Source organism: Liolophura sinensis, chromosome 10 (assembly GCF_032854445.1).
Source record: "Liolophura sinensis isolate JHLJ2023 chromosome 10, CUHK_Ljap_v2, whole genome shotgun sequence".
In the NCBI taxonomy this organism is placed as follows: domain Eukaryota; kingdom Metazoa; phylum Mollusca; class Polyplacophora; order Chitonida; family Chitonidae; genus Liolophura; species Liolophura sinensis.
The window spans coordinates 18216137-18243915 of record NC_088304.1 but is presented as its reverse complement, the minus strand read 5'-3'; the positions used below and the strand labels follow the sequence as shown (position 1 = coordinate 18243915).

Below are 27779 nucleotides of genomic sequence, written 5' to 3'. Positions count from 1 at the left end.
GAGTGGACTTCTCATTCAGCTTGACTTATTAAAAATGCATTATTACAAATAATAAATTATTATAAACAGTACTCATTTTCATGTTCATGTACACATACATGTTTAAAGTTGATCTTAGATCTGTGTTTAAAGGAGACGAAAACTTTAAAAAATGACACTGTAGGCTGAAAAGAGCACATTTTTTTCTATCTGGTGGTGCCAGCTGCATAATTTTGCGATTTTTTCTCGCCATACATGTAAAGCCTGAAAATAGCATAAATAAATAAAGCTGGCATAAATTGCTGAGTCCATAGCGTCCTCCATCTTTAACACCTTGTAATTTATGCTTAGTGTGTGTGTTGCCTCTCAGCCAATGAGAGTCGTCAAAACAGCCACTTTGTTTGTGTTAACTCGGAACCTACATCCAACATTCTGGTTTTCCGATTGTCAAGCAGAACGAACTGTACTGTTCGCTACCTTCTGGGAAGAAGGAAGCGTTCTACTGGACGTTCTCCTCCTAACACAGAAGACTTCAGGACTAGTTCTTAAGCAAAATGGAGTCGCCAACAGCGGAGTTTGGCGCTGACTTTATTTATAATTTATCAACTTGAGGTACATATTAGAATTTTTTTATGGCATGCACCTGCGAGGAAATGCATATTCAGTGGTATTTCATTGATATTTAAATTTTCTTCTCCTTTAAGCTTATTGTTTCCGTGTTCATGTACATCAGGATAGCATTGAAAATAACCTGGCTCTTGTACTGTGTTTATGTTTGCCAGCCGAGCGAATGTTATTAAATACTTGTAGGCCCAGTGCACAGCTTAGTTAGACGTCATTAGGTACTGTGGGTGAGCTTACAGGTGGATTATCACAGATCAGAGTCATCACTAGTGGGATTGTCTTACCTGCAGACTTTTGTTTTTTTACCTGTAATTAGTGCCCACATAGCATTCTTTAGGCTATAAAGTTAACTGTAACGGCCACAATAAAAGATATACATATGCCTGTACATTACCATAGTACATGTATTTATAGTTACAAGCAACTTACAAAATTGGTTGATGTATTGTATGTGTAGTTACAAGCAACTTAGCTTTATACATTGGCCTTGTGGATTAGGCCGTGGATCTTAAGGCTGATTGGTTGATATGTTGTATGTGTAGTTACATGCAACTTAGCTTATGAATGCCTTTTGGAACAGAACCCTCAGGATCATATGATTCTGATCAGATGTTGTGTTTTTACGGAATTTTCAAGTGATTATATCGGCTTATTATTGGTAGTTTCAAAGCTCTATATTGGGGGAACAAATAATCCAACCATTTAATTCCACAGAGCCACTTTCCACTGAATCACAGCCCTGACTGTGTTGTTGAATCTCAGGCTATACTGGTATATATAGTGCACATGTAGAGTGGGTGCGAGGGCTGCCAACTTCCCCCCCTACAGCCCCAAACTAGGGCTAATATGGACCTAGAATAATACTGTGTTGACTTATCTGTTTTTATCCCACCAAAAGCTGGCCGGAAATCTGTTTAATCTACAATTGAGAGGAAAGTGAATCCACACAAGTCGTAAGCGCCGACTTGTTCCAAACAAGCGGTTTCGGAAATTGTCTTGGCAGGCAGTGAAAGGCCTAGTCCCCGCAGGCAGCTGACCAGTCAAGAGGCTTCCGCTTCCAATCGAAACATTTGAGAAGATGTCGTTTAAAGCCTCTCCAAACTCCGTATTGTTTACCGTCGTAAAGCTTATGCGAGACTTCCAGGTTTTGTTCTAGGTGTAAAGCGTAAATGGGTTTGGGGCGTCTTTTTACAGTGACTGCTCCTCGAGGGTGTCTTTGGGAATTAAAACTAAGCTCGCTCTCACTCGGACCAAACCTTCAAAGAGCTTGCTGTCAACCTCACTACGCATCTTAGCCCATTTCCTGGCCAATTCCATTTTTTTGGGGGGGCATATAAAAACACTTAGGCCTGCCAATTGTCAGAAAGTTTAATAACGGATGCTTATCTTTAGCTTTGAGTCTAGAGTTACAAGTGTGCTTGGAACTTTTATTAAGCTGTTTTTTGCTGATTCATTTGAGTGGTGATTTGTCTGGGTTAATCAGGTGAATAAGGGATGAAGGTCAAGCGTTTGACTGGGTGGCCGTCCATCCGCTTTGAAGTCTGTTTATTACCTCCTCAGCATCTATGTTCTCTATGATTGCCTCTTGAAGCTGTGATTATATTTGTCACAGTGTCTGTGGCGGGGAGGAAGAAAAATGATGAAAATCAATATTTATTGTTATGTGGTGCACTTTTGGCGAACGCTAGCACTGCATGTTCCCATAGCATTTTTATTAAGTTTATTAGGCAAGTACGTGAAGTTCAGTGATTAAACATGCTTGCCTGTACAAAGGCTGAACTGTGAGCCCTGAATGACGTCAGGTTTGATGGAGTACACACACAATACTATATATGCACATCATATGTGCACATTAATTTATATGACCACGTTTAATCACTAGGCGTAATGACCCAGGAGCCTCTCACTAATGCGGTGGCTGTGAGTTCAAGTCCAGCTCAGGCTGGCCTCCTCTCCGGTCGTACGTGGAAAGGTCTGAGGATGGTTGTGGGTTTCCTCTCACCATAATGCTGCCTGCCGTCACATAAGTGAAATATTCTTTAGTATGGCGTAAGCACCAATCAAATAAATAAATAAATAAATTAATCACTAGGACATGTGAGATATGAGTTCAAACCCAGCCTTGCGCAGAGAAATTATAGATTCCCCGACTATCCCAAAATTCTTAAGGAATGTGTCAAGCAACAATCAAATAAATAGAAATGAACAAATAGGATTACACCTGATGATCTAAATGTACATGTACAAGTGTCTGTTCACCATTGCACAGTGTACTTTGAAGGTCATAGGAGATCGTGCAAAATCTTTTGTATCATTGTGTACGGTTGGTACATTGATTACAGAATTGTGTACAGCATTAAGAAAGATGCAACATTTAATGATAGACATCTTTGTCAAGCAGTTCTGTTAACATATACTGGAGGTCTTTGTAAGAGGTTTCATATTACCGCTACCCCAGACCAACGGCTAATGTATCATATCTCAGACATATAAATAAAAAAGTGGACATTTTTCAATTTGACCCGATCTCTCTCTTACCTTAACATCTTTAGATCTATGAACTGTATCTGCAAAACCTTTGAGCTTTGGGCTGCTGGGAAACCATAAAATATATATTTTTGATTAGGCTGGAAGTGATAAACCTGTGAGTTGCAGTGGATCGGTAATGGTATGGTTTGCATGCTAGATTCCAGGGATAACGTGGCACGTGTACGGTAGTTCCCTGACTTTGCCCTCTTGATGATACTGTCTGTCAGTCTGTAGTTTATCCTTCAGGGGCAGATCTTACCTGGGGTATGGGGTGGGGATGACGCTTAGATTGCTGTCCCAATACACAAACCCGATGGAGTGCCAGCTGCGTTCCTTGAGGTTCGTGTAGGGCCACAGATTCTAACATCACCCTCGCCAGTAGCCCTACGCTTCCCACCTACATGAATGTATCACAGCAACAGAACACCCCTCATCAATTATTTTTCAGCTGATGAATTGCGCTGACTTTTGACAGACGTCCCCCCAGGACAGTTTCCATCAAATCACACGGCCATTCCCTCGGCACCGTCTTGGAGAAAATCGCAATTAATTTAACTTTATTGCAGTGTATCATGGGATACCCCAGGCGAGCACAGACGGAACATCATTGGCGGGGAAATTGATAATGTAGACAATCTGTAAGCTGATGTATTGAACGCTTCACTGATGTGACGATGTGATAATGTGTTGTAGGACACGTGTATGGAGTGTTGTCAACACTTGTACATTACAAGTACATATGTACCTGTACATACCTGTATATATGATTACATGTTTACATATTGAACATGTAGAGATATATATTCTGCAGCAACTGTGTCTCTACACTGTATACGTATAAACTTATTTGATTGAGCTATGTTTTCCCTAAACATTCCAGTGTCCTTCACCCATGAAACTGGTCTTTATGATGGCTTTTATTAACAATAATCAAATAAGACCTTAGGTAATAGGCATTTTGAATTTTATACAGCAAAGAAGAAACAAACAGAAGTTTGCAATACATGCAGTGGCACCATCTCGCAAAAATTCCATGCTGCCTTGCACTCAGCTCCCTCATTAAATGGATATTATGTCTAAATCTGATTTACCAACTGACAGACACACAGACAGAGCCGCTTATAATCACAGCTAAAAAATATGAAGGTGAAAACATCAACCTTTAGACCAGAGCACTTGACATTTGGTTTGTGCGTGATTTTCTTCCCTTTCATTAGGCGCAGATACCGTGGTTATACTGCCCTCCCAAAGTTGGACATCTTACTGCTTTGATTTGCAATTTATTTGTCTGAAACCCTGACAGCATTTATTGAGGTTTCTAAAATTAAGGTAATATTTCTGGGTCACTGCTTCTTGTCTCCTGTTCCTGTGTGTATCCTTACGGTATGAGCTTGACCATGCCTTAAAATAGCAGTGGTGGCTACTCAAAACCTGGATTTGAATTTGTTACAAATTTACAAACTTTTCAATGAAGTATGGGAACATGCATGTTTATACATTTGAAGAAACCACTATTTTGGTAGACACTCTTTAGATTTCGTATTCAGTTTTAAGCTAATCATTAAGTTTTTGCGTCTGTGTATTTTGCTTTTTTTTTCCACTGAAAATTTTACATGTGTACATATGTGAGGACAAAACAACAGTTTTTCTTTTCCGTCTTAAAAATTGATGAAAACTGCTTTGTGACAGTGGTTAAAAAGAAAACAAGAGGTTTGAAATTGTGTCTTGAAAATAAATGTTCACTTAAAAAAAAAAAGATTTATAATGGTAAGAAGTTATAGGTGATACAAAATCAAATACAAAGTAGCACGGAAGATCTAAATGTGTTTGTTTATGTATTGATCACTATATATAAGCTGAAAGGAATCATCCTCTCCCCTTTGAATAAACAGCAGATGTGGATTCATAATCAGGTGTAGTTACTGAAATCAGACAATAAAAATCTGAAAGTTTTTCTAGGTGGTATAATATAAATGAATTACACGAGACCTGGACAGAGTGGAGTCCCCGATGAGTAAATCCCATTAAATCTGCAAGCGTCGAGAGTGTGATGGGACTTGTCAGTGCTGATGAATTTGTGATTGTCTCTTGTAAGTTTTATGACAAGGCTTGATGAGGCAGAAATGAGACTGGCTAACAGCTGCCCTTTTACATTACGAGCGTCCGTTTTGATCAAACCTTGTTAATAACTCGGATGTGTTATTGATGTTTTGTGATGTATCGATAACACTGGAGATTCCCAGGGCTCACGGTGTGGATGGCTCGTTAGCTGTAAATACCCATGGATGGTTGGTTGTATAATCTTGTCCTTGTCTATTCTGTCTGTGTATCCCACCCTCAGCGCTCTACCACCCCACCCCTCTCCCCACTCTCCCCAGGAGACAGCCCCACCTCACAATCACGGATCACACCTTTGCCCCTGAACTGGTTAATATTTTACATGAAGGATGACATAGTTTGCGGAAGGCGTTGATCATTGAAGCTCACTTCACCGAACTCCTATAATTACAAAGCCCCTGCTACATGTATTTTTTTTTTTTTTTGTCTTTTTCTCACTACATGTACATCCATATGAGTATCTGTAAGCTCATATTGTGATGCAACATATGCCTGCAGAGTCATGGTATCATGGCAAACTTAGCTATACAGAGGTGAATTAAGGGACTTATTTTGTAAGGCTTTCAGCTGTTCTGTAATATAATGTTGACAAGCTCTTACGAAGGGTGAGACTTTCAGTCATTTCATATGCAGGTATGGAATTGCCACTCGTGACGTTATCTCGGACTGCGAGCTAGCACTTTGGGTAATAGCTTTATATATTTTTTATCAGGGCTAGTATGTAAAATGTCTGTGGCTAACGCTTGTGCAAACACAATTAGGCATTTATTACCCTGTGGATTGATGTCAGAATTCCAATGTGGCTGGGAGTCAGGCGATGCCGACGGACAGCCCTTTGCTGGAGTTGAACTACCAAGGTCAAATTTCAGGAGCACACCTCGTGAATTTCCATACGGTATTAAGATTTGGAGACGTCAATAAGTTACAGGTCCGTACCATGCAAAACGGGCATACATTTCTCCATTACCTATCAATTTTTCGAGGATGGGCTGTTATTCAGATAGTCCCATGGGGATTAAAACCTGCAATAGAGTAACAGAAATTGTTTGTTGAAGAAATTGTCTGTGATCAGCGCTTCTCCAAACTGTTGTTTGAGACAATTTAGTTCAATCTGTATGTTTACAAATGTTTTAGTGAGCAGAGCCCTGCATATCAAGCAGTTTGGGGTGATGCGTGGGGATTGGGTGGGGGAGAGAAGCATACAAGCCTTAGAGGGTCCAGTGCTCAGTAGGTATAGATACAGTGTCTTCGAAATGTGCCTCTATTCTCTCGCACTACCCTCACAAATTGTTCCTCATAACATTGCTGGGCAGCGCTCTACCCTGATACTGATTCAATTTTCTCCGGCAATTCAGCCCTGTGTGGGAGCCGACGTGTGTGTGTGTTCCTAGCTCCAAGCCTAGTCTGACGCCTGCTGTACGTGATCACGGAGAACTTTCCCTGGCTTACCACGACGGACCCATTGTCACCTCTGATTGGACAATGTCGGCTTTTCACCAAGTGTCAAGCAGGAATTGATTGGCAGCCGGAGAATCTTTTTACTGGTGGAAACAATGCAGGGCAGCTGCGAATGAAGATGTGGAGAAATTGATCAGTCATTGGCTGATGAGTAAATTGATAAATTTAATTGCGGGGCTGGGAAGTAGATAAGACGAAAACTCTTCACACAGGTGCTTGGCCTCAGCACTCTCCTGGTATCTGGTTCTGCTCATCATCCTATACAGGAGAGCTCAGTTCTGGTCTCATTTTGTGAATTGATCTTACTTGGCAAGTCCAGTACGTGGGAACTTTCATTGCCATGCAGTGATAAGTCATTGGTTTACGGGAATTATATTGGATCTACCTGTGTCTGTTTTTTTTTTGGTTTTTTGACACCTTACAGAAGGGAAAAATGTGTTCATTTTAGGAAGTTGGAGTATGTTCACCATTAATTTGTGGAAGTGTTCTCACTACTAGTCAGCTTTTGTGGGTTTGCATCTTTGATTGTGCAAGATGGATTACTGAGACGAAAATTTCATCACACCATGCCGATTTGCAAATTGCTTTTATTTTAATACTTTGCGGAATGTGTTGGCTATCTCGGATCAGTTAAATTATTTATGATTCTCATTGGGTTTATTTGCGTAAAAACTCTGCTGAAAGGCCATTTATTACAAGATAATTACATAACATTTGCGACCTTTTTAATCAGTTTGTTTATTTGTGATTCTCGTCATCATTTAACACATTTTGATTTGATTTTTGAAATTTTTGATCTCTGTTATCTGAGCTCTCTCGTTTTAAATCCTCTTTAGGCATTTCCCAAGTTTTTCCGTAATTTGAAATCGCTACTATGCAGTAGGGACACTCTCTTTCGTTGGATGCTAAAGTGCTTGGAGGATTTATCACGCATGTGCCGATGGAAAAGTGTTTACCGATGCCAGCATCCAGTGGTAACATTCTCTTCCTACAACCTGTAGCAGAGACCAAGTTCAACTGTGTCACGGAGAACATGCTGTGGTCCCGTGAGAAGTTGCAGATTCCGTGTAGGCGCGTGAGACACATCGAAAAAGTCCACAGTGGCCGTACACGCAGGACGCGATTTTCCAGATGGGGCTGTCACGTATTGGAAAACCAGATTTGTAGTGGTCAAAACGGGACTACCCATCTCTCGCGTTCATCTGACTGGGGAGCATGCGAGGTGACGAGGAATGGAGGGGTTTCTGTGGACCAGTCATTGCTGCTGTCTCTCACTGAGCTGTCCAGAAAGAACAGATTTGGTAATTTGTTTGCGGAGAACTCCCCAAGTTGTGTCAAATGTGGATACACGTACAGTAGTAATGTGTGCGAGTCTCGGGAAGATGCCTTGAGAGGAATCCCTCTGGGTTATTTCAAGGTCTATATGTACGTATTCTAATCTGCTTTTAAAATATAGTTACCTATATCTGTAGTGTCAGAGGAGTAATGGCTTATTGAACATGGGAAGAGTTACTTCCATCTAGGCCATATGAAACATCTTTTCAATTTTCAGTTGCATATTTAAAAATAAAAATAAAAAAAATTGTACTCCAGCTACAGAGGTCAAGGCTCACATTGTGATAACAGTGAGGCAGCACTATAAGATATGACAGCATTGCGAAAATGAGGTTTTGTATTTCACCTGGAGTTTAGTAGTTTTAAAGTGTCACATTTTGCTTGATACTGAATGATTCATCAACCTTACAGGACAATAACAGTTTGTTTTTTTTTTCATGAATTTTAATTTTGTTTCTAATTATAAACACGTAAGTGCTGGCAGAAAAATATCATTTTACCACCTTTATGTACTCGAGAACAAGCATGTTGACATACCATACTTCAGGTGACGTTCGTATAGGAGATCTTCTGAGTGGTACTGCTGGGTTAATGTCTTTAAACTGTCTTGCTGGTGGATAGGATTTTAAGCCAGATAGATGACATTAAGCTTGTATTGCCCACGCTGAAAATATGAGATTTTCTCATTTTTTAGTTGAAGGGAATTTAAATGATTGTATATTGCCAAGGTTTGCTCGCTTGGATTCAGATCCTGTATATGTGCAATGATTAGGAGTCGTCATTTTGAGGATGTGTTCGCTGTTCCCATGAAGGGGGGGGGGGGGGAAGAGACTTAATGTCCTGTTGTGTTCCACCTAAATCCACAGAGCAAAGGACATGAATAGCAGAATGTGTGAAAACACCTGGATGGGAAATTGGTTCGTTATTTAGCCATAGTGTCTTTTTTACCTCTTCACTCGCCACACTATGGGCAGGTTAAATGCATTTAGTTCTTTCTGTGTTAGCACCATTGGCTAAGACATGGCAAAAAAAAACGGAGAAGAAACTCATCAATGATTAATGTTGCCTTGGCTTTTATCTAATTACAATTCAGTAAATGGCCTTTACTGGCGTGAGCAAGGTTCACAAATGATGTACGACTTGGCTTTCTGCATAAAATCTTTGCCTTTCACGAAGTGCCTTTCTGATATACATGTACATTGCATACTCCTCTACACACCTGCACCCACACCCGCAGTCACAACCTACGCATACACAAAGCAGGCCACATTAAGCGTGTTCAAGGAAGTTCATGCGTACCTTTGTCTGAGGCACAAAGCTGTTTTTGCACAGTTGACGAGCAGAGTTGACATTTCTTTTCATCCGTAAACACATTATCCAAAGCAGTAAATATCTTTTCAAAAAGATAAAAGTTTCTTTAAAGCCATTATGTGTATTGTTTTATTCAAAGGTCCACATTTCAGGTTTGAAAACTTCCATTAAAACGACTTCACTGTGTCAATAGATAATATTTTTAATGCTCTCTCATAAGCTGTTGGATTTTGTAAAGGTTTGTAGGTTTTGTAAAGCACTTTCTCTTAACATTGATGACATGCCAACCCTTAGTGTTAAGTTGTAGGCCAGTTTTTGCTTAATTTGACCGATTAACATTACAGATTAGCCTTTGATCAGATGAATTTGATATTAAATGAGGGACAGATGGATTTGTGAGCATGAGAGCAAATTGAACATGTACAAAGATCAAAGTTCATAGTGAGCCAGCATTCTTCAAAGTGGGCAGACTTCCTTCTTTAGAACTGTACAATTAATTGTCTTCAATGCTGTGATAAACTTGAAAGAGGACTGTAGCTTTTCACAGTGTTTGTCTGTCTTTCTGTTTGACCATCATGAAAAAGTTCTCAAAACATATTTTGATTATAGTTCATCACACTACAAATGAAACTTGGCTTTTCAATGTCAAGTAACAGGTTAAGTTAGAGTTTCAAGCCACTTAAACTTCAAGACTTTTTAAGTGGTTTCAAGGTGTATATTCATAATGGTTGATTGCATTGGATTGAAAAGTAATTCAGTTACAGTATAAGTTTTAAACCATTTCATCCATTTTCCAATAGTTATTATTGCCCTGTTTTGAACTTCTTTTCACACTGGTTCATTGTGTTGAATTTAAACATGGCAGATTGCTTGAATCAGTATGATACATGTAGATTACACATCAAGTTGACTGGCACATTGCTTGAATCAGTATGATACATGTAGATTACACATCAAGTTGAATGGCACATTGCTTGAATCAGTATGATACATGTAGATTACACATCAAGTTGAATGGCACATTGCTTGAATCAGTATGATACATGTAGATTACACATTAAGTTGACTGGCACATTGCTTGAATCAGTATGATACATGTAGATTACACATCAAGTTGAATGGCACATTGCTTGAATCAGTATGATACATGTAGATTACACATCAAGTTGAACGGCACATTGCTTGAATCAGTAAGATACATGTAGATTACACATCAAGTTGAATGGCACATTGCTTGAATCAGTATGATACATGTAGATTACACATCAAGTTGAACGGCACATTGCTTGAATCAGTATGATACATGTAGATTACACATCAAGTTGAATGGCACATTGCTTGAATCAGTATGATACATGTAGATTACACATCAAGTTGAATGGCACATTGCTTGAATCAGTAAGATACGTGTAGATTACACATCAAGTTGACTGGCACATTGCTTGAATCAGTATGATACGTGTAGATTACACATCAAGTTGAACGGCACATTGCTTGAATCAGTATGATACATGTAGATTACACATCAAGTTGAATGGCACATTGCTTGAATCAGTAAGATACATGTAGATTACACATCAAGTTGACTGGCACATTGCTTGAATCAGTATGATACATGTAGATTACACATCAAGTTGAATGGCACATTGCTTGAATCAGTATGATACATGTAGATTACACATTAAGTTGACTGGCACATTGCTTGAATCAGTATGATACATGTAGATTACACATCAAGTTGACTGGCACATTGCTTGAATCAGTATGATACATGTAGATTACACATCAAGTTGACTGGCACATTGCTTGAATCAGTATGATACATGTAGATTACACATCAAGTTGAATGGCACATTGCTTGAATCAGTAAGATACATGTAGATTACACATCAAGTTGACTGGCACATTGCTTGAATCAGTATGATACATGTAGATTACACATCAAGTTGACTGGCACATTGCTTGAATCAGTATGATACATGTAGATTACACATCAAGTTGAATGGCACATTGCTTGAATCAGTATGATACATGCAGGTTACACATCAAGTTGAATGGCACATTGCTTGAATCATTGCTTTGGATTGAAAAGCAATCAGTTACAGTACAAGTTTTAAACCATTTCATCCATTGTTTGAATCAGTATGATACATGTAGATTACACATCAAGTTGAAGATTTTTGCATTTTCAACACAATTATGGCCGTTTTATTTCATTTTTGGACTTTGACACACATGCTCATGTGTAGCTACATGTAATATTTTGATGACTCGTACTGTATCTGTAGGGCACAAATAGACTTCCAAAAGGCCTGTTTATCTGTGAAACAATGTGGCCATTATTGATGAAGGAAACTAAGAAGATTTTAGACCAAAAAAATTACGTAAAGATTTACCAGTTTTCATCTGTCACATAAACATGTGATAAATTTGAGCAGGTCATTTATTATGCAGATATTCCTTGAAAGTTTTTCGAGCAACAGTCAGTAATAATATTTGAGTTTATTATTTAAAAGGTTGAGATGCAAAAGACAGAAGGGGTGCACACTTGATATCATACATGCATTTATGTGGAAAGATACATAAATTCTCATTAGCTGTGGTTTCCTCCCACCATAATGCTGGCCGCCGTCATATAAGTGAAATATTCTTGAGTACGGCATAAAGCACCAATCAAATAAATCAGTCAATATCTACGACAACGCTCTTGTAAGATTTCATGTCGCCTTGCATTAAGCTGCCTGGTTAAGTGAATGTGCCATGTTAAAAGATAAAAGGTCCATGTTAAAAGATAGGGATATCAAAATTAGACTTTTCAACAGATAGCTGGACATGCAGACAGAGAGGCAGACAGAACAACTGATTTACAGACCTGCTCAATGGCAGCTATGAGAAGTTGAATTATTTGGTCAGGACAAAATTCGTTTAACATTCTATTTAAAGATTCTCAATCACGGTTTAAGACATGGCTTGAAGAGACAAGCTAGTGTGGTTTAGATAATGGGGTCACACTTATTACTAATTTAAACTCTTTGTGAAGTCACAAGTGTACTAGTCACTGTGACCATTAATTATTTATTTGATTTGTGTTTAATTAGGCCGCCCTCAATAATGGAAGTGTGACTTATTACGTGCATGTGTTTTCACAGTTAGGAACAAATCTATATTGTTACAAAAAGGTTGAATGATCTGGAGAGGATAAAATTTATGTGACATTCTAAAAGATTCTAAAATCACGGGATCATTTTGATGTTTGTTTATTTGATTTGTGTTGTGATAATAACGCCATCCTCAAGAATTGCAGTGTATTGACTCTAAACTGTTGGGAGTACACATGTCCAACTTGTCTGTCTAGATGACGTGTTATAGCGAGGTTATGCAGTGTAGTGTTACGTATGGCCTGTCTTAAGCCTGCCCTTCACCATAACAGATGAATAGTCTTGCTCATTTCCCTACCGCAGATTTGTGGGTCTTCGGGGGGAAAAATAAAAACTTGATCAATAATAATTTGACTTCGATAAAGATGTGTCTGCGATTCTGTCAAATTCAATTGGACTGGTGCTGTAGTCCTTTTTTGAAGGGCTCTATAGACTCACTTAAGTCTGTTAGGATTGATTCCTTCACACGGGCTTATCTCCTGCGCTCAAGCCGCTGTCCCGCTGTCAGAGCCAGCCTTGAAATGATCGCTAATTCTCCGCTGTCCTCTTACACAATGGCATAGTGGCTGGGAAGACAGGAAGGATAAACGAGTGTTAGATTTGAGTTGGTATTGTGTATGTATGTATAAGTAGGCAATCTTGAAATGCAAAAAGTGAGCTGTGCAGCAGGTAAAGTTGGCCAAACAATTAAGTGTACCTGTAAATCAATCACAGGTTGTTTCTCACAGAGTTTTAGTACTGAATGCATAGAATTCAAGTGTTACATGTACCTGGGAGTTTTCATTTTGGTGCTTTTTTGCCAGTCTGTCAAGTTGTTAAAGTTAAACTTCATTTGAAGGCAGATTTAGATCATGTTTTCTAGAGAGAAAAGAGATCTCGGGAGATGCCATACATGTGCATGTACCTGCAGGTTTTACAACAGGTTTAGAACCTGAGACAAAGCACGTATGTGGTTTGTCAACTCCAGTGACTATAAATCTGTGAAGGTTAAGATAAATCTGTGCAGGGAATAAAAAAGACACTTTGGCAACTGACAATAAACATTGTGTGATGCTATTCAATCCCCTTAAACCAGTAGTACAATGTAAATGTGTGAACACAATCTGTTATCCAAAATCCATCAACATTATTAGAGAGCTCTTTTAAGGGATTAAAGAGACAAACTTTCTCCATACTTTCTTGTAATTGCCAACGAAACAAACGATTTTACAGTTGTGGGTTGTTTTTAGCCTGTAGTGTAACGTAATGAACACAATCGGTTCTTAAAAATCCCTGAAATTGAAGGTCAATTGAGGGATGTTTTAGAGTTATGCGAGATGTACTTTGTACAAAAGTGCTTTTAGGGAAAGCATAAAAAAAAAAAAAAGAGAGAAAACAATTTATATTATGTTTGGCTATTGTCTGATTTATCACCAGCTTAATACAGATAAGAGTTTGTGGACATTATGGTGTTAGTAGCCATAGAGATTTACATTATTCAGACTTTAACTCGTGTAACCTGCTCAATGGAAATGACTTTCTCTGTTTTTTTTCCTCAAGTACAGAACCAATCAAGATTAATGGTTTTGGCTTCAACCATTACAAGAAAACCACAAGTGTGTACGCTGTTGACTTTGAAACAAATATTTTCATATTTTTGGTTGACAATTTGCCAATTTCACTTTTCAGGCATATGTACACGAAGTTATATTAAATCTAGCTTATATGATTTGAAAATACTCTAAAACATCATTCTGATTCTACATGGAGACAGAAAAAAATGCTAGATTCAAACATTTGAATAATATGATGGTACTTGTAGATACATTAGTAGTTAAGTTCATTCATTCCCAAATCACATCTGGGGAAAATCATTTAGATGTACCCAGAAATGTTAAAAAATTCGAGGTTTCCAAAGGAATTTGATTATAAAGTACTGCACTTTAAAATTTGCTCATAGAGTCTGTGAGTTTGAAACTGTACTACCGATACTGTGTACTGTTGGCTGGGATTTGACTTTGCCCCGTGATAAATGACCTGAAGTTTTGCACGTGAGTTACTGTCATTTACTTTCACATGATCTGATTTGGCAGCAAGATGACAGAAGAGAGTGATCTTCCTCTGCATGGAACTTAGCAGCTCTGGCTGCTGATCCTTGCCCCATGGGGTCAAGTCACTTCCGTAGGGTGTGTGGGTCTCCCGACTAGTAGGCCTACATGCACATCTCTAAATATACCAATAAATGAAATCAAAGAAAGTATTAAGACAGGCAATGTTTATTCCAAACACTGTCTGAAAGCAAGACCACGCCAAACAAGAAATGTACATGCACAGTGTACACTGCAGACGAACCGATCATTCGGGTTAGGTCTACGTGGAAGTTACCTCACACCGTTATCTGGTGAACGGTTGGCTGCTGGAGAGCCCTCATTATGCAACAAATAAGTCTACAAATGTATTTTAGCTAAAAGCAAATTTCGTTGAGAAATATCTTTCATCAGCTTCCTGTGCCCGTGTAATTCCAATTCAGAATGTCCGTGTACATTTCGTTTCTTTACAGTCAGAACTGTCCTATTGTAGAAGAGTTCCTTTTCCTGCTTTGTCATATCAGGAACCTCCATTAAACACAGAAAACAAACTCCATGCAAGGTTTTTGAAAACTACGCTGATTTACTTTTACCCCTTTTCGGTAGCACTGTGTGCGAGTCCGGCATATTGGGACATAGGATTTGTGTGAGTTGTTATCACATTAGGAGTTCGCACAAGAAAGTCACTGGCTTTATAAACAAAATCTTTTATGATTTCCTGGATACAGTTTTGCCCAGAAGTGATTTATATGTTGCCAGCGACAGATAAGATTATTTGTTTGCCTTTCGAAAACAAAAATCGATGGGTAGACACGTGGAAATTTCAAGTCCTGTGATTGTAAGTGGCTTATATCTACATGTAGATAAAGCCAATCTATATGACTGAAATTTCATCGGAGGGGATTCGATTAAATATTAAGTAAATTAAATATATATCAAGCGTATGTGTATGTATTATGTAACTCATTGTGCGGCAAACACAGACCAGTTCAGAAATCATGGATTTTACATGTGCATGTCACTGAGCAGTTACTATCAGAGATCAAACTCGGGCTGTCCCAAAGGACAGATTTTTTACCCCAGGGTTTCAAGACAACAAGGATTGAAGATTTGTACTCATTGCATCCGCCTCTGTTATTTTTGGTGTTATGGGTGTCTTAAGGATTGGTATTGAAGATGTCCTAAGGATCAATTGGTGTTAAGGGTGTCCTAGTTATTGATTGGTGTTAAGGGTGTCCTTTAGGATTAATTGGTGTTAAGGGTGCCCTAATAAGATTCAAGAAATTTGAATCAAGGAATCAATGTACAACCCAATTTAACTCCCTTAGTACAGTTTGTTTCTGGATTAGACAACCTCTGCCGACCGATCCATTGGGGACCTGCAGACCTATCCATTGGACACCTGTAGACCTATCCATTGGACACCTGTAGACCTGTCCACTGGGCACCTGTAGACCTGTCCATTGGACACCTGCAGACCTATCCATTGGACACCTGCAGACCTATCCATTGGACACCTCCAGACCTATCCACTGGACACCTGTAGACCTTTCTTACACACCTGCTTGCAGCATTGAACACATAGATAACACCAGTGGAATTAGACGCCCATATTTCCACACTCTGTATTTGTCAACTGGACATCTGTTGACCCTCACTGGTCACCTTTATGCCCTCATTAAACACATACATGTATGGCCCACTGAACACCTGTATGGCCAGTTGAATACCTTCACTGGACACTTGACTGCGTGTCCATGCTGCACATCTGTATACCATCACTCAGGACTTTTATGGTGCTGATGGAGACCTTTTTGCACTGACCATGTTGGCATCCCAATGTAAACCCCATGTAGCTGTACTTCACTTGTACTTGCATATCGTGTTGTAGTGATTAACATCTATGCGTAATGTAATGGCCAGGAAAACAGAATTGTCCTTTTTTTCACACCAAGATTTATTCAACAATCAAGGTAGTGGGTGTTTTAATATAGCATTCCAAAAAACAAGTCATGTTGTTTTTAGAGACAGTCTCTGAAAGCTCTGGAGATTCTTGCCCAATTACATGGAAAACCCAGATGCTGTAAGTCATTGTGAAAATAAACGTTTTATGTGTGGGTAGGAGGAAATCGTCCAGATATAAAGAGTTTCAGTGAATCAGTAAAGGGAAATGGTAGGACTTTTGATGGTCAAATCTACATGCAGCTGGTAATGGTTTGGAGATACATGAATGAATGCTCATAAAGTGCGTAACATATATAGAATGTGCTTTTGTTTCATAGATGTATAGTACATCAACAACTTTTTCAAATCCTGAGAGTTTGTCAAGCACCTGGCAAAGATCAGTCATTTTTACCACCCTAACCTGACAGTTTGCTGATAAAATGAAATTATATTTTCAAGCCCATGTACAATATTAAAATTTTTGTCAAATGAAGCTAATACATGTAAATCATGTATATGTATACACTGGTTTCCTCTCTGGCCTTACGTGGGAAGGTCTGCCAGCAGCCTGCGAATGGTCGTGGGTTTCCCCCAGGCTCTGTCCGGTTTCCTCCCACCATAATGCTGGCCGCAGTCATATAAGTGAAATATTCTTGAGTATGGCGTAAAACACTAATCAAATAAATAAGTAAATATATGTATACAAGTACCTGGAGATGGAATCTAAAATACACGCACTTTGATACATGTACTCCATTCTAGCTATTAAACGATAATATGCATCACTTTCACACACCGTCACTCATCTCTTGTCAGATTTCTGAACAACGGCTGATAACATTAAGCTGCAGATGTTTGGTTTGTGTATGTTTCTCTGTGTTGTGAGTGTCATGTGGCTGGTTGACAGGAGAAGGCCTCGTCCTCATCCGTCATGACCCCTTCTAACCCCCGAGACCTGACTCACACATCTCAGCATGTGTAACTGCCAGTCAAATACATTAGTTTTTGATGGGGGGAATGTCAGCTATGTTGATCGAGCGGCTAATTGAAAGTGAGGCCTGAGAAGAAAAGAGAAGCGCTTCTTCGATGAAGGGAGGGTAAAATCAAATTACGAGAAAGCACGGGAATGTGAAGTGTCACAGGGGGCTAGATCTGGCGGTCATCATTGTTGAGAGGCAAACAAAAATGTGAGGTCATGGCGTGAAGAAAACTCTCCAGAGAGAAATCAGTCTTAATACAACAGCCCAAGCTCACCAGTCAAACGCAATGATTCCTTCACGCGAAACAAAAGAGCTTCTTTGGGAATTATCTGTTTGGCTGCCGGTAAATTTGGTCATTTCAAACACGATCAAACCATCGAAGTGGGCAGCATTTAAGTTAGAAAAACACCAACACCGAATAAAAAATAAAAAAAAAATTACCCCAAAAACATGTAGCTTTGTTTCGTGCGGCTATTTTTGAGATGTACTAAATCTTGAGGTAATGGCACTTCAGAGGCAACGATTACTTGTTAAACAGGATTGAGAGTTTTAACGACCCTGGCTGTTCAAACGTTGTGAGTCGTAATGGGGACATGAGTGGCTGTTCAACTGATGTGATAAGTTCAGTTTTATTGACCGTTTGCCCATCGGTTATCATTCAGCTTTCAGCTCATGTACACAGTGTGTGTGTGTGTGTCTTAATACTGATTAGCTGTAGTCAAGTGTACATTGTTCTTCCCATGTTGTAGAGGTACAGGAAAGGTTCTTCGCAAGTTGTAGAGGTGCAGAAAAGCTGCTTCACATGTTATAGAGGTGCAGAAAAAGTTCTTCACCTGTTGTGGAGGTGCAGAAAAGGTTTTTCACCTGTTGTAGAGGTACAGAAAAGGTTCTTCCCATGTTGTAGAGGTGCAGAAAAGATTTTTCACGTGTTGTTAGGTGCAGAAAAGGTTCTTCCCATGTTGTAGATGTGCAGAAAAGGTTCATCACCTGTTTTAGAGTTACAGCAAAGGTTTACTATGTTTTATGTGTACATGTATTTGAATATAAGAACAACATGTTTGTGAGGTCATTTTATTGTTCTGAGTATTTTCTTGGGTGGTTTGTAAGCCTTTAATTACCATGTTTGACGTTAGTTTATTTCTGTATTCATTACCCAGCCTTTCTGTAGATTGTTGTTAATCAAATGTAATAATTTTGTATGTTATAAGAATGCTTTCAGCAACCAAGCAAAACAGGAGGAAACTCATGTAATAGTGTACTGTACAATTTTAGGCCTGGAAATAGAATAAATGTGGAAAAAAGAAAGCGTTCATAATATTGAATACAGGGAAAGTAACTCTGCATGCAGTTTTAACCTGTACAGTTATAAACCTATGTATCCCTTACTGTACCTATTTTTATGATGGCACCAGCACAGTAGTCAAAATGTAAATCAACTGTACATGTCTTCTTTATTCTGAGTTATTCTCCTTTTTTTATGCAAAACTGATTTGGGTTCATAACATTGGGTGTATAAATCATAATTGCCTCCTAAATAAATGTGAAATAATGCCAGGACTTTTGTGGACTCTCCTGATGGAGTGCACTAGTTTCCTCTTTGGCCAGGCTGGTTCCCTCTCGGCTCTGTCAGGTTTCCTTATATTTGTTTGCTCTATCCACAAACCAGACTACCATCATGAAAGTTCAATAGTCCTCAGTCATGGGTTCAAGCAGTCCATCAAAGAAGTGCATACATTGTATTTATGGTTAGGTGTGGTTTTTATGCTGTCAGATTTACTTATCATGTATTTCCAAACTTATATTTCAGAGCGAAGGAAACCCATCAGTTGGCCGAGGCAAATGAAGAAAAGAACGCTCGCCTCAAAGCTGCGTTTGGACTCTCTGACAGCTATGTTGATGGCAGCTCCTTTGATCCAGACAGAAAAGCCAAAGAGCAGGCGGCTCGTGCTAAAGAGGAAGCTGCCCGAGCTTTGGCCATGGCACAGAAAAGCTACAGGTGTGTATGCCCACGATGTATATACAGGCAATGATCATCACACAGTGGACATGTGAAGGCTCTCGTTTTTACTTATACATTAAAAACCGGTATTTAGCCGGGGCCAAAGAAATTTTTTTGTTCTGTACAGACTATGAAGTTATTTTGAGCATATGGATGTAAGAGAGTGTACATGTAATGCACAGGGATATTTGGTATACATGTAATGCACAGGGATATTTGGTGGACATGTAATGCACAGGGATGTTTGGTGGACATGTAATGCACAGGGATATTTGGTGGACATGTAATGCACAGGGATGTTTGGTGGACATGTAATGCACAGGGATATTTGGTGTACATGAAATGCACAGGGATATTTGGTGTACATGTAATGCACAGGGATATTTGATGTAATGTAATGCACAGGGATATTTGGTGGACATGTAATGCACAGGGATGTTTGGTGGACATGTAATGCACAGGGATATTTGGTGTACATGTAATGCACAGGGATATTTGGTGTACATGTAAAGCACAGGGATATTTGGTCTACAAAGTGAATTTCCATTGGGCAATATTCTGCTGATTACGTGCACAAATGTGAATGTGAGTTTTGTCTGAAACGTGTGAAATGCAGTTTCCATTGAAAGGCATTGTATCCTGCCACCTTGTGATACACATGTATACGTATGCTGAGAAGTGACATATTACACACATATTACATATTGTTGCAAAATTTATTTATTTATTTGATTGGTGTTTTACGCCGTACTCTAGAATGTTTCACTTATACGACTGCGGCCAGCATTATGGTGGGAGGAAACCGGGCAGAGCCCGCGGGAAACCTACCACCATCCGTAGGTTGCTGCCAGGCCTTCCTACATATGGGCCGAGAGGAAGCCAACATGAGGTGGACTTGAACTCACAGCGACCGCATTGGTGAGAGACTCCTGAGTCATTAAGCCACGGAGGCCCCCTATTTTTGCAGAAAGGTCTTAATATTTCATCAGCATTTTTAAGCAATGCCAATTTTGTTTTCACACACTTACGAATCTCGAAAATGGCAGTGATAAAATGGGAATGAAGCCAATTCCTGAATGACATTGGCTGTTCCTGCACATCATAGGTAAATTTACATGAATGGCTGTTTGTTGGTCAGTTCCAGTCATGCCATTCTGCATAGGTGTTTCTCTTGATAGAGTTTATAAAATTCTTATCAAATAAAAAGGAGATGTTTGTCAATGTTGCAGTATTGTGAGAGAATCAAGTTCTGAGTCCCGGTCCCCCTCACCAGTGAAGAAAAAGAAGAAATCCAGGTAAGTGTTCAGGTCTTGGTAACTCAGGTGTAAACATGTACATGTACATGCATCTTAGCACATATAGCTTCTTGTTTGTCATTTCTGTGAAACCAAAACAGAACGTTACTCAGTGTACGTTTTTATATACATGTCTCTCTCTACATTTCTTAAGCCGCCACCTTAGCTGATATTGAGATCTTCTTGGTAGTCAGCAGTTGACAGTAATTTTAAGGCTGTTCATGTAGCCTTACATGAAGTTGGTAAGGATCTTTTGGGTTCTATCAGTAATGAAGATGGTTGTACACTTTGAACTCTGTGTATCAAACTTGTGAAAGTTTGTCGGTTTATGGTTGTCAAAAACAAGAGGTTTGCTTCTGTCATTTCTGCACTGAGACAGTTAAGTTACAGCTATAAAACTGCATCGTATGCATGAGTGTACGTGAGAAATTATTCATTCAAATTCTTCAACAGAGGTGAGATGTGAATTTATGTTTAAATCATTAATTGTCGCATGCATCTGTTCATAAAGTGTTTGTGATTTGTTTTTCTAGAGAGCAAAGTTCCTCCCCAGAGCGTAAAAGCAAGAAAAAGAAGTCCAGGAAACACAGGAGTGAGCGGTAGGTACTAACATGAACATGTCTGACTGGATGTGATCACGGTCGATCAGCGTTGAATAAATAGTGGTACAAACCTTCAGTTGAATGTGTTAGTGTATGTCACATGACATTTTATATTTTACCTGTATTCATATATGTATATGACATATACATGTTTTGTCTAGACTCCAAAAAGTATGTAGAAAGGTCTGCCAGTAATCTGTGGATGGCCGCTGGTTTTCCCCGAGCTCTACCCTGTTTCCTCCCACCATAATGCTGGTGGTACATATTAAAGCAAAATATTCTTGAGTACATGGTTAAACACAAACCAATTAAATAAATAAATAAATAGACCCCAAAAATTTTTAAAACTCTCAAGATCCCAATTTGTGTGGAAGCAGCAGAAGTGCATTAAATTTAGTCCAGTGTACTTGTACATGCGCATGTATCTCAGGCTTGTTGGGTGACATTTGAAAGTATTGTGTTACGGGATGTTCTCAGGCCTGATGGCAGATGTGTAAAAAGGGAAGGACAGACCTTGTGTGATCCATTTTTAGCTTTGCCTGTATACAGTACAGGCGAGGCTTATGTCGTACCCTGAGAATTGTTGTCTTCGTCCAATAATAGAGAAAGCAATGTTATACAAAGTTTTAGGGGTGGTATCTCAAAAAGTACTGCATGTATTGAGGTCATGGTTTGCACACATGTAGAGCAGAAAAGCACGAGGGGAATATTCCATCATTGATTCTGGGTGTACGTAGTAAGTACCGTAAATTACTGAATTCCTGACTTAGTGTATTGTGAAAGTATCAATGTGAAACAAAACGCTTGGGGTGGTTTCTCAAAAGTACTGCATGCATTGGGCTGAGGGTTTGGTCACATGTAGAGCACAACAACACAAGGGGGATATTCCAACGTTGATTCCGTATGTACATATTAAATACTGTAAATTACTGAATTCCTGACTTAGTGTATTGTGTATAAGATTCAATGTTATACAAAATGCTAGGGGTGGTATCTCAAAAAGTACTGCATGTATTGAGCTCAGGGTTTGCACACCTGTAGAGCAGAATAGCACAAGGGGATGTAGTTGACTAGGTGTGTGCATATTAAATACCGTAAACTACTGTACTCCTGACTTAGTGTCATTGTCAAGAATCATTGTTAAGCAAAATGTTAGAGTTGGTGTCTTAAAAAGTATTGTGTGTATGGACCTGAAGTTTTACATGCATGTAAAGCACAATGATGCAGGGGAGATGTCCCATTGCTTATGCTCTGTGAGCATATTATTTACCATAAATTACCAAATTCACAAGTTCAGTTCTTTATGTATTGAGCTGAAGGTTTGCATTCATGTGTCTCATACAGGCAAGCTCTTTGGGAGCCTTTGCTACCAATTCTAAGTGGTCTTGTTACTGTAGATACATGTACATAGCATGTATGCAGGAGATGTGCAGGTTTGAAGAGCCTTATATTCAGGTTTGAACATATAACAGTGTAAAGTTCTTCTAAAAACCAGTTTCGCCAGGGAGCCTGTGTGGAATTGCCGTTAGAATCCAGGTGTGTCAGTGTCTGTCTTTTATGCATGAGGCTGTGGCTGGCCAGGTGTGATAACGGTGAGGCTGAACAGCCCTGCCCCAGCCAGTTCTTTACCTCGTTAACCTGTCCCCAGTTGACTTCACGCGCCTGTCTGGGGAGGAAATCTGGGTGAGCCTCAGGAGGCTGGCTTGGGTGTGCTTGACCTGGCAATTTCCCCCAAATCAGGATTTATGGCCGTTACTATGGGGACACTTGTACATGTGCTGAGTCCTGATAGTCACCAGAACAGACTGTCTGGTATACACTCATGTGAAAGCATTTAGTGGAGTAGCAAGGTTCTAATACAGATTAATTCAGAGTTCTTTCACAGAACACTGCCTGTCCAAAATAGGGGGTGTCTTTTTTGAAAGCACATTTTGGTAATATTGGCTCATTTTTCGGTAATAAAGTTATTTATTTGATTTATTTTATCGGTGTTTTACGCCGTACTCAAGAGTATTTCACTTATACGACGGTGGCCAGCATTATGATGGGTGGAAACCGAGCAGAGCCTGGGGGAAACCCATCCACATGTTGCTGGCAGACCTTCCCATGTACGGCCGGAGAGGAGGCCAGCATGAGCTGGACTTGAACTCACATTGACTGCATCGATGAGAGACTCTTGGGTCATTACGCTGCGCTAGCGCGCTAACCGACTGAGCCACGGAGGCCCCCGGTAATAAAGTACCCTTTGTGTTCAAAATTGTCACCTGTGCTGTACATGCAGACTTACGGGATGTGGTGGCAGCGTCAGTTTATAGTTGGCCACTCCATGGCTGTAATTAATGCAGCGTGCTTTCAGACGCACATGGTTGAAGTCAGGAAAATCAGGAAACATTTTCAGATGTGCAACAAGAAAATGTGTTTATCCGATTGCAGTGACAATTGCGATGTTGTAATTGATGTCAAAATTGTATTTGCCTTAGATGTACATGTAGGTGTAACATGAGAAAATGAAAAATATTGAAGAAAGTCTTGACAGGTTGCCTTCAGATGAGGCAGTGGCAAACTTTGAACTGAATATAATCATGAAACTGAAAATACATGTAGGCTTAAAGGAGAAGAACTGGTCATTCATACATTCTAATGCAAGACTGTAACACAATACCCATAAACTGAATGCTCACCAAAGTATAAGAGAGTTGGATTCCACTTTCCCTTATGTGTGCACTTGTGATTTCTGGCATGGGTTTTGCTGTGTACACGCATGTGATTTCTGGCATGGGCATTGCTGTATTTTGTGTGCAAACGCATGTGATTTCTGACATGGGTTTTGCTCAGTTTTGTGTACACACACATGTGATTTCTGACATGGGTTTTGCACTATTTTGTGGGCACACGAATGTGATTTCTGATATGGGTTTTGCTGTATTTTGCACATGAACTAAATAGACCATTGTTCACAGTTCTTACGAATTCTTCTACCCTTTGGCATGTTTACAAGATCCTTATTCAGGCATATTCTGGGGACATTACTCTGTGTAGACTGATAAAATTTTGTGAATTTTCTGAATTGGCCAATGCAACCAATGTAGCTTTGTCTCCAAAATCTAATTGTATGTATACCTAAATTGCACTGCAAGTTGCTCTTTCATATGCAAAAAGATTGAAGAAATTGGGTACACACAGTTGCTTACAGGTGTTGAAAATGTGGAGAAAAATCTGTGTGACATTTCAAGTAATGTCTTCTTCTTTTAAGGAGTTGCCTATTTTCACCTGCCTGTAAAATCAGTCATATTCACTACCAAAATTGCTATTAGTGAGTGACACATACCAACATAACCTCTACACATTGATAAGTTTGAAGTACACATTATTGCATGGAAAATGAAGTTATAACACCTTTTCTGATTCATAATGTTAAAGTTCATAAGCCCCGTTTGGACGACAAGAAGCCATTGCCTTGAGTGACATCATAATTATTCAAAAAGTGGCATGCTGGATACTGGGCGGAGTTCAAGGGCACTTAACTCCTATGGACTTGACATGCCATTTGAATTCAGACATTTACAAGGGAGCTGAGCCCCTATGGACTTGACGTGCCATTTGAATTCAGACATTTACGAGGGCACTGAGCTCCTGTGAACTTGACATGCCATTTGAATTCAGACATTTACAAGGGAGCTGAGCCCCTGTGGACTTGACGTGCCATTTGAATTCAGACATTTACGAGGGCACTGAGCTCCTGTGAACTTGACGTGCCATTTGAATTCAGACATTTACGAGGGCACTGAGCTCCTGTGAACTTGACGTGCCATTTGAATTCAGACATTTACGAGGGCACTGAGCCCCTGTGGACTTGACATGACATTTGAATTCAGACATTTACAAGGGCATTGATCCCCTGTGGACTTGACATGCCTTTTGAATTCAGACATTTACAAGGGAACTGAGCTCCTGTGGACTTGACATGCCATTTGAATTCAGACATTTACAAGGGCACTGAGCCCCTGTGGACTTGACGTGCCATTTGAATTCAGACATTTACAAGGGCAGTTAACTCCTATGGACTTGATATGCCATTTGAATTCAGACATTTACAAGGGAGCTGAGCCCCTATGGACTTGACATGCCATTTGAATTCAGACATTTACAAGGGCACTGAGCTCCTGTGAACTTGACGTGCCATTTGAATTCAGACATTTACAAGGGCACTGAGCCCCTGTGGACTTGACGTGCCATTTGAATTCAGACATTTACAAGGGCACTGAGCTCCTGTGAACTTGACGTGCCATTTGAATTCAGACATTTACGAGGGCACTGAGCCCCTGTGGACTTGACATGACATTTGAATTCAGACATTTACAAGGGCATTGATCCCCTGTGGACTTGACATGCCTTTTGAATTCAGACATTTACAAGGGAACTGAGCTCCTGTGGACTTGACATGCCATTTGAATTCAGATATTTACAAGGGCACTGAGCCCCTGTGGACTTGACATGCCATCTGAATTCAAACATAAGAGTTAGTGGAAAATGTAGCAGTTGCATCAGATATGACACTGGAATTAGGACATTTTTAAGGGTTCTGATTCAACGTGCTAGTGACAAATTGTGGTTATGGAGGGAAAAAAATCAGTGTGTCAGTTGCCAAGATGTGACATTGGAAATAGAACATTTACAAGGGAACTGAGCTCATATGGATTCAACATGTCACTGATGTGTCGATCTAAAAGAAGAGAAAAGAGAAAAAAATCAGTGTGTGTGTGTGTGTGATCAAATTGTGTCGGCTGCGTGAGGTGTGAGGAAGGCAAGAGCTGTTAATCTGATTAGGGTCAGATCTGTGCTGCTAACACTCACTACTCTCCTCTCACTTCATCGCTTTCCACTTACAATCGATCCAGCTCGAGAAATTACCTCCCCTTATTGATCTCTGTTTGCCGATTGGCTCAGCGTACAATGCTGCGCTAAACCCATAGAGACCTGGTCCTCTTTGGAAGGTGTCAGAGCCCAGCAAAGATGCCACGGCCTAATTTTTCATTCGACACTTCCATTGTTGAATAATTAATCATAATAATCGCTGTCACAAGCTCGGAGAAAGACGTGGGATTTACCTGGAGCAATGCACCCCTATGTAACCCAATGTAATGCACGGCCTAAACTAGTACTGCTTGACACCTAGGCAAACAAGGTACCATGATTATGTCTGTAGAAGAATAAACTGCGTGGCAGTTCTCTTGGAACAGACCAACAGGGAGAGTAGTACTATGGGCAAATATTAATTATTCAGGATGGCCCGTTTTTGATTTTTTTTTTTTTTAACCCCCGACTTACCAACACCCACCCCCCTACCCCCCATCCCCCAATCCCACAGCAGCTTGGTAACGGATCCACATATTGACTTAACCCGCAGGTGACAGGGTTCTATGTAGATAACATTTCACAGGTAATTTAGCTTTCGGGTTCCTATGTCACAATCAGCGGAGTATTTTCATTTGAGACTGTCCCGTGGGGATGCTGGAGAGTGGTTTTTATCATGTTACTGCAGGCAGGCGTCAGATCGTGAAATCTCTGGTGTACGTAACAGGGATTCATTCCTGGTAGTTTTATTATACATACTCGTGTATGTTTGCCTTGGATGGTTTTATTTCAAAAGACCTCTGCATATGTGCAACATTTAGATGCTACGAGGCTCTTATTAATCACTGGATTTTGAATGGAATCAGGAAAAAAAAAACAAATTAACAGACAGAAATCAAATTTTTTTGTATAATTCCAGCAACAATGCAAGTGGGAATATACTGGAATCACCCTGTCCATCCATCTGTCTGTCTGTCTGTTTTGTAAACACATTATCACCACATCACCTATGCAATTCAAAGCCTTTGAATTTAACATTAACATCACTTTTTAAATTGCTGGGGCTGGAAGGGAAGTGTGTGGGGGTGGGTGGTATTTAGGACATCTCCATTTTGGTGTCTTTTCCCTGGTTGATCATAAGTTTTCCCATATATTTTCCATGTTCTGTGTCTAGCGTTATTTCTCAGATTGGCTTGAAATAAGTTCCCCTCATGTCTTTACTGTTCCATATTGAAATAAGAAGTTTCCCTACGTATGTGTCCTGTTCAAGTTTAATTCCTCACATTAGCTTGAAGTAAGAAATTAGTCCGTTGTAAAGACGAGGGTTATATGTACTTTTAACTTTCTGCATCACTACATTCATGCTTCGTTGAGTGAGGCTGGCCAAATATGAGGGAGACCCTTTTAAGATGTAATCCACATGACAAAAGCATGTGACAGGTGCACATGCACATTCAACCCGTACCGTGTTCACATGTCTTAAAGACATCTAAAGACCATGTTCTAGCACATCGAGTGTTGTAGTGG

The 27779-nt window shown here is 39.7% G+C and overlaps 1 protein-coding gene across 2 annotated transcripts in view; it reads left to right on the top strand.

Annotated features, from left to right (window-relative positions):
* LOC135476154 (serine/arginine repetitive matrix protein 2-like) overlaps positions 1 to 27779 on the top strand; it is a 68926-nt gene that overhangs the window by 21383 nt on the left and 19764 nt on the right. For both annotated transcript variants that reach the window (XM_064756077.1, XM_064756078.1), the window contains exons 4-6: positions 19310 to 19498; positions 20731 to 20796; positions 21330 to 21395. In XM_064756077.1, the coding sequence (XP_064612147.1) occupies positions 19310 to 19498; positions 20731 to 20796; positions 21330 to 21395 (321 nt within the window). The remainder of the gene's footprint in view (positions 1 to 19309; positions 19499 to 20730; positions 20797 to 21329; positions 21396 to 27779) is intronic.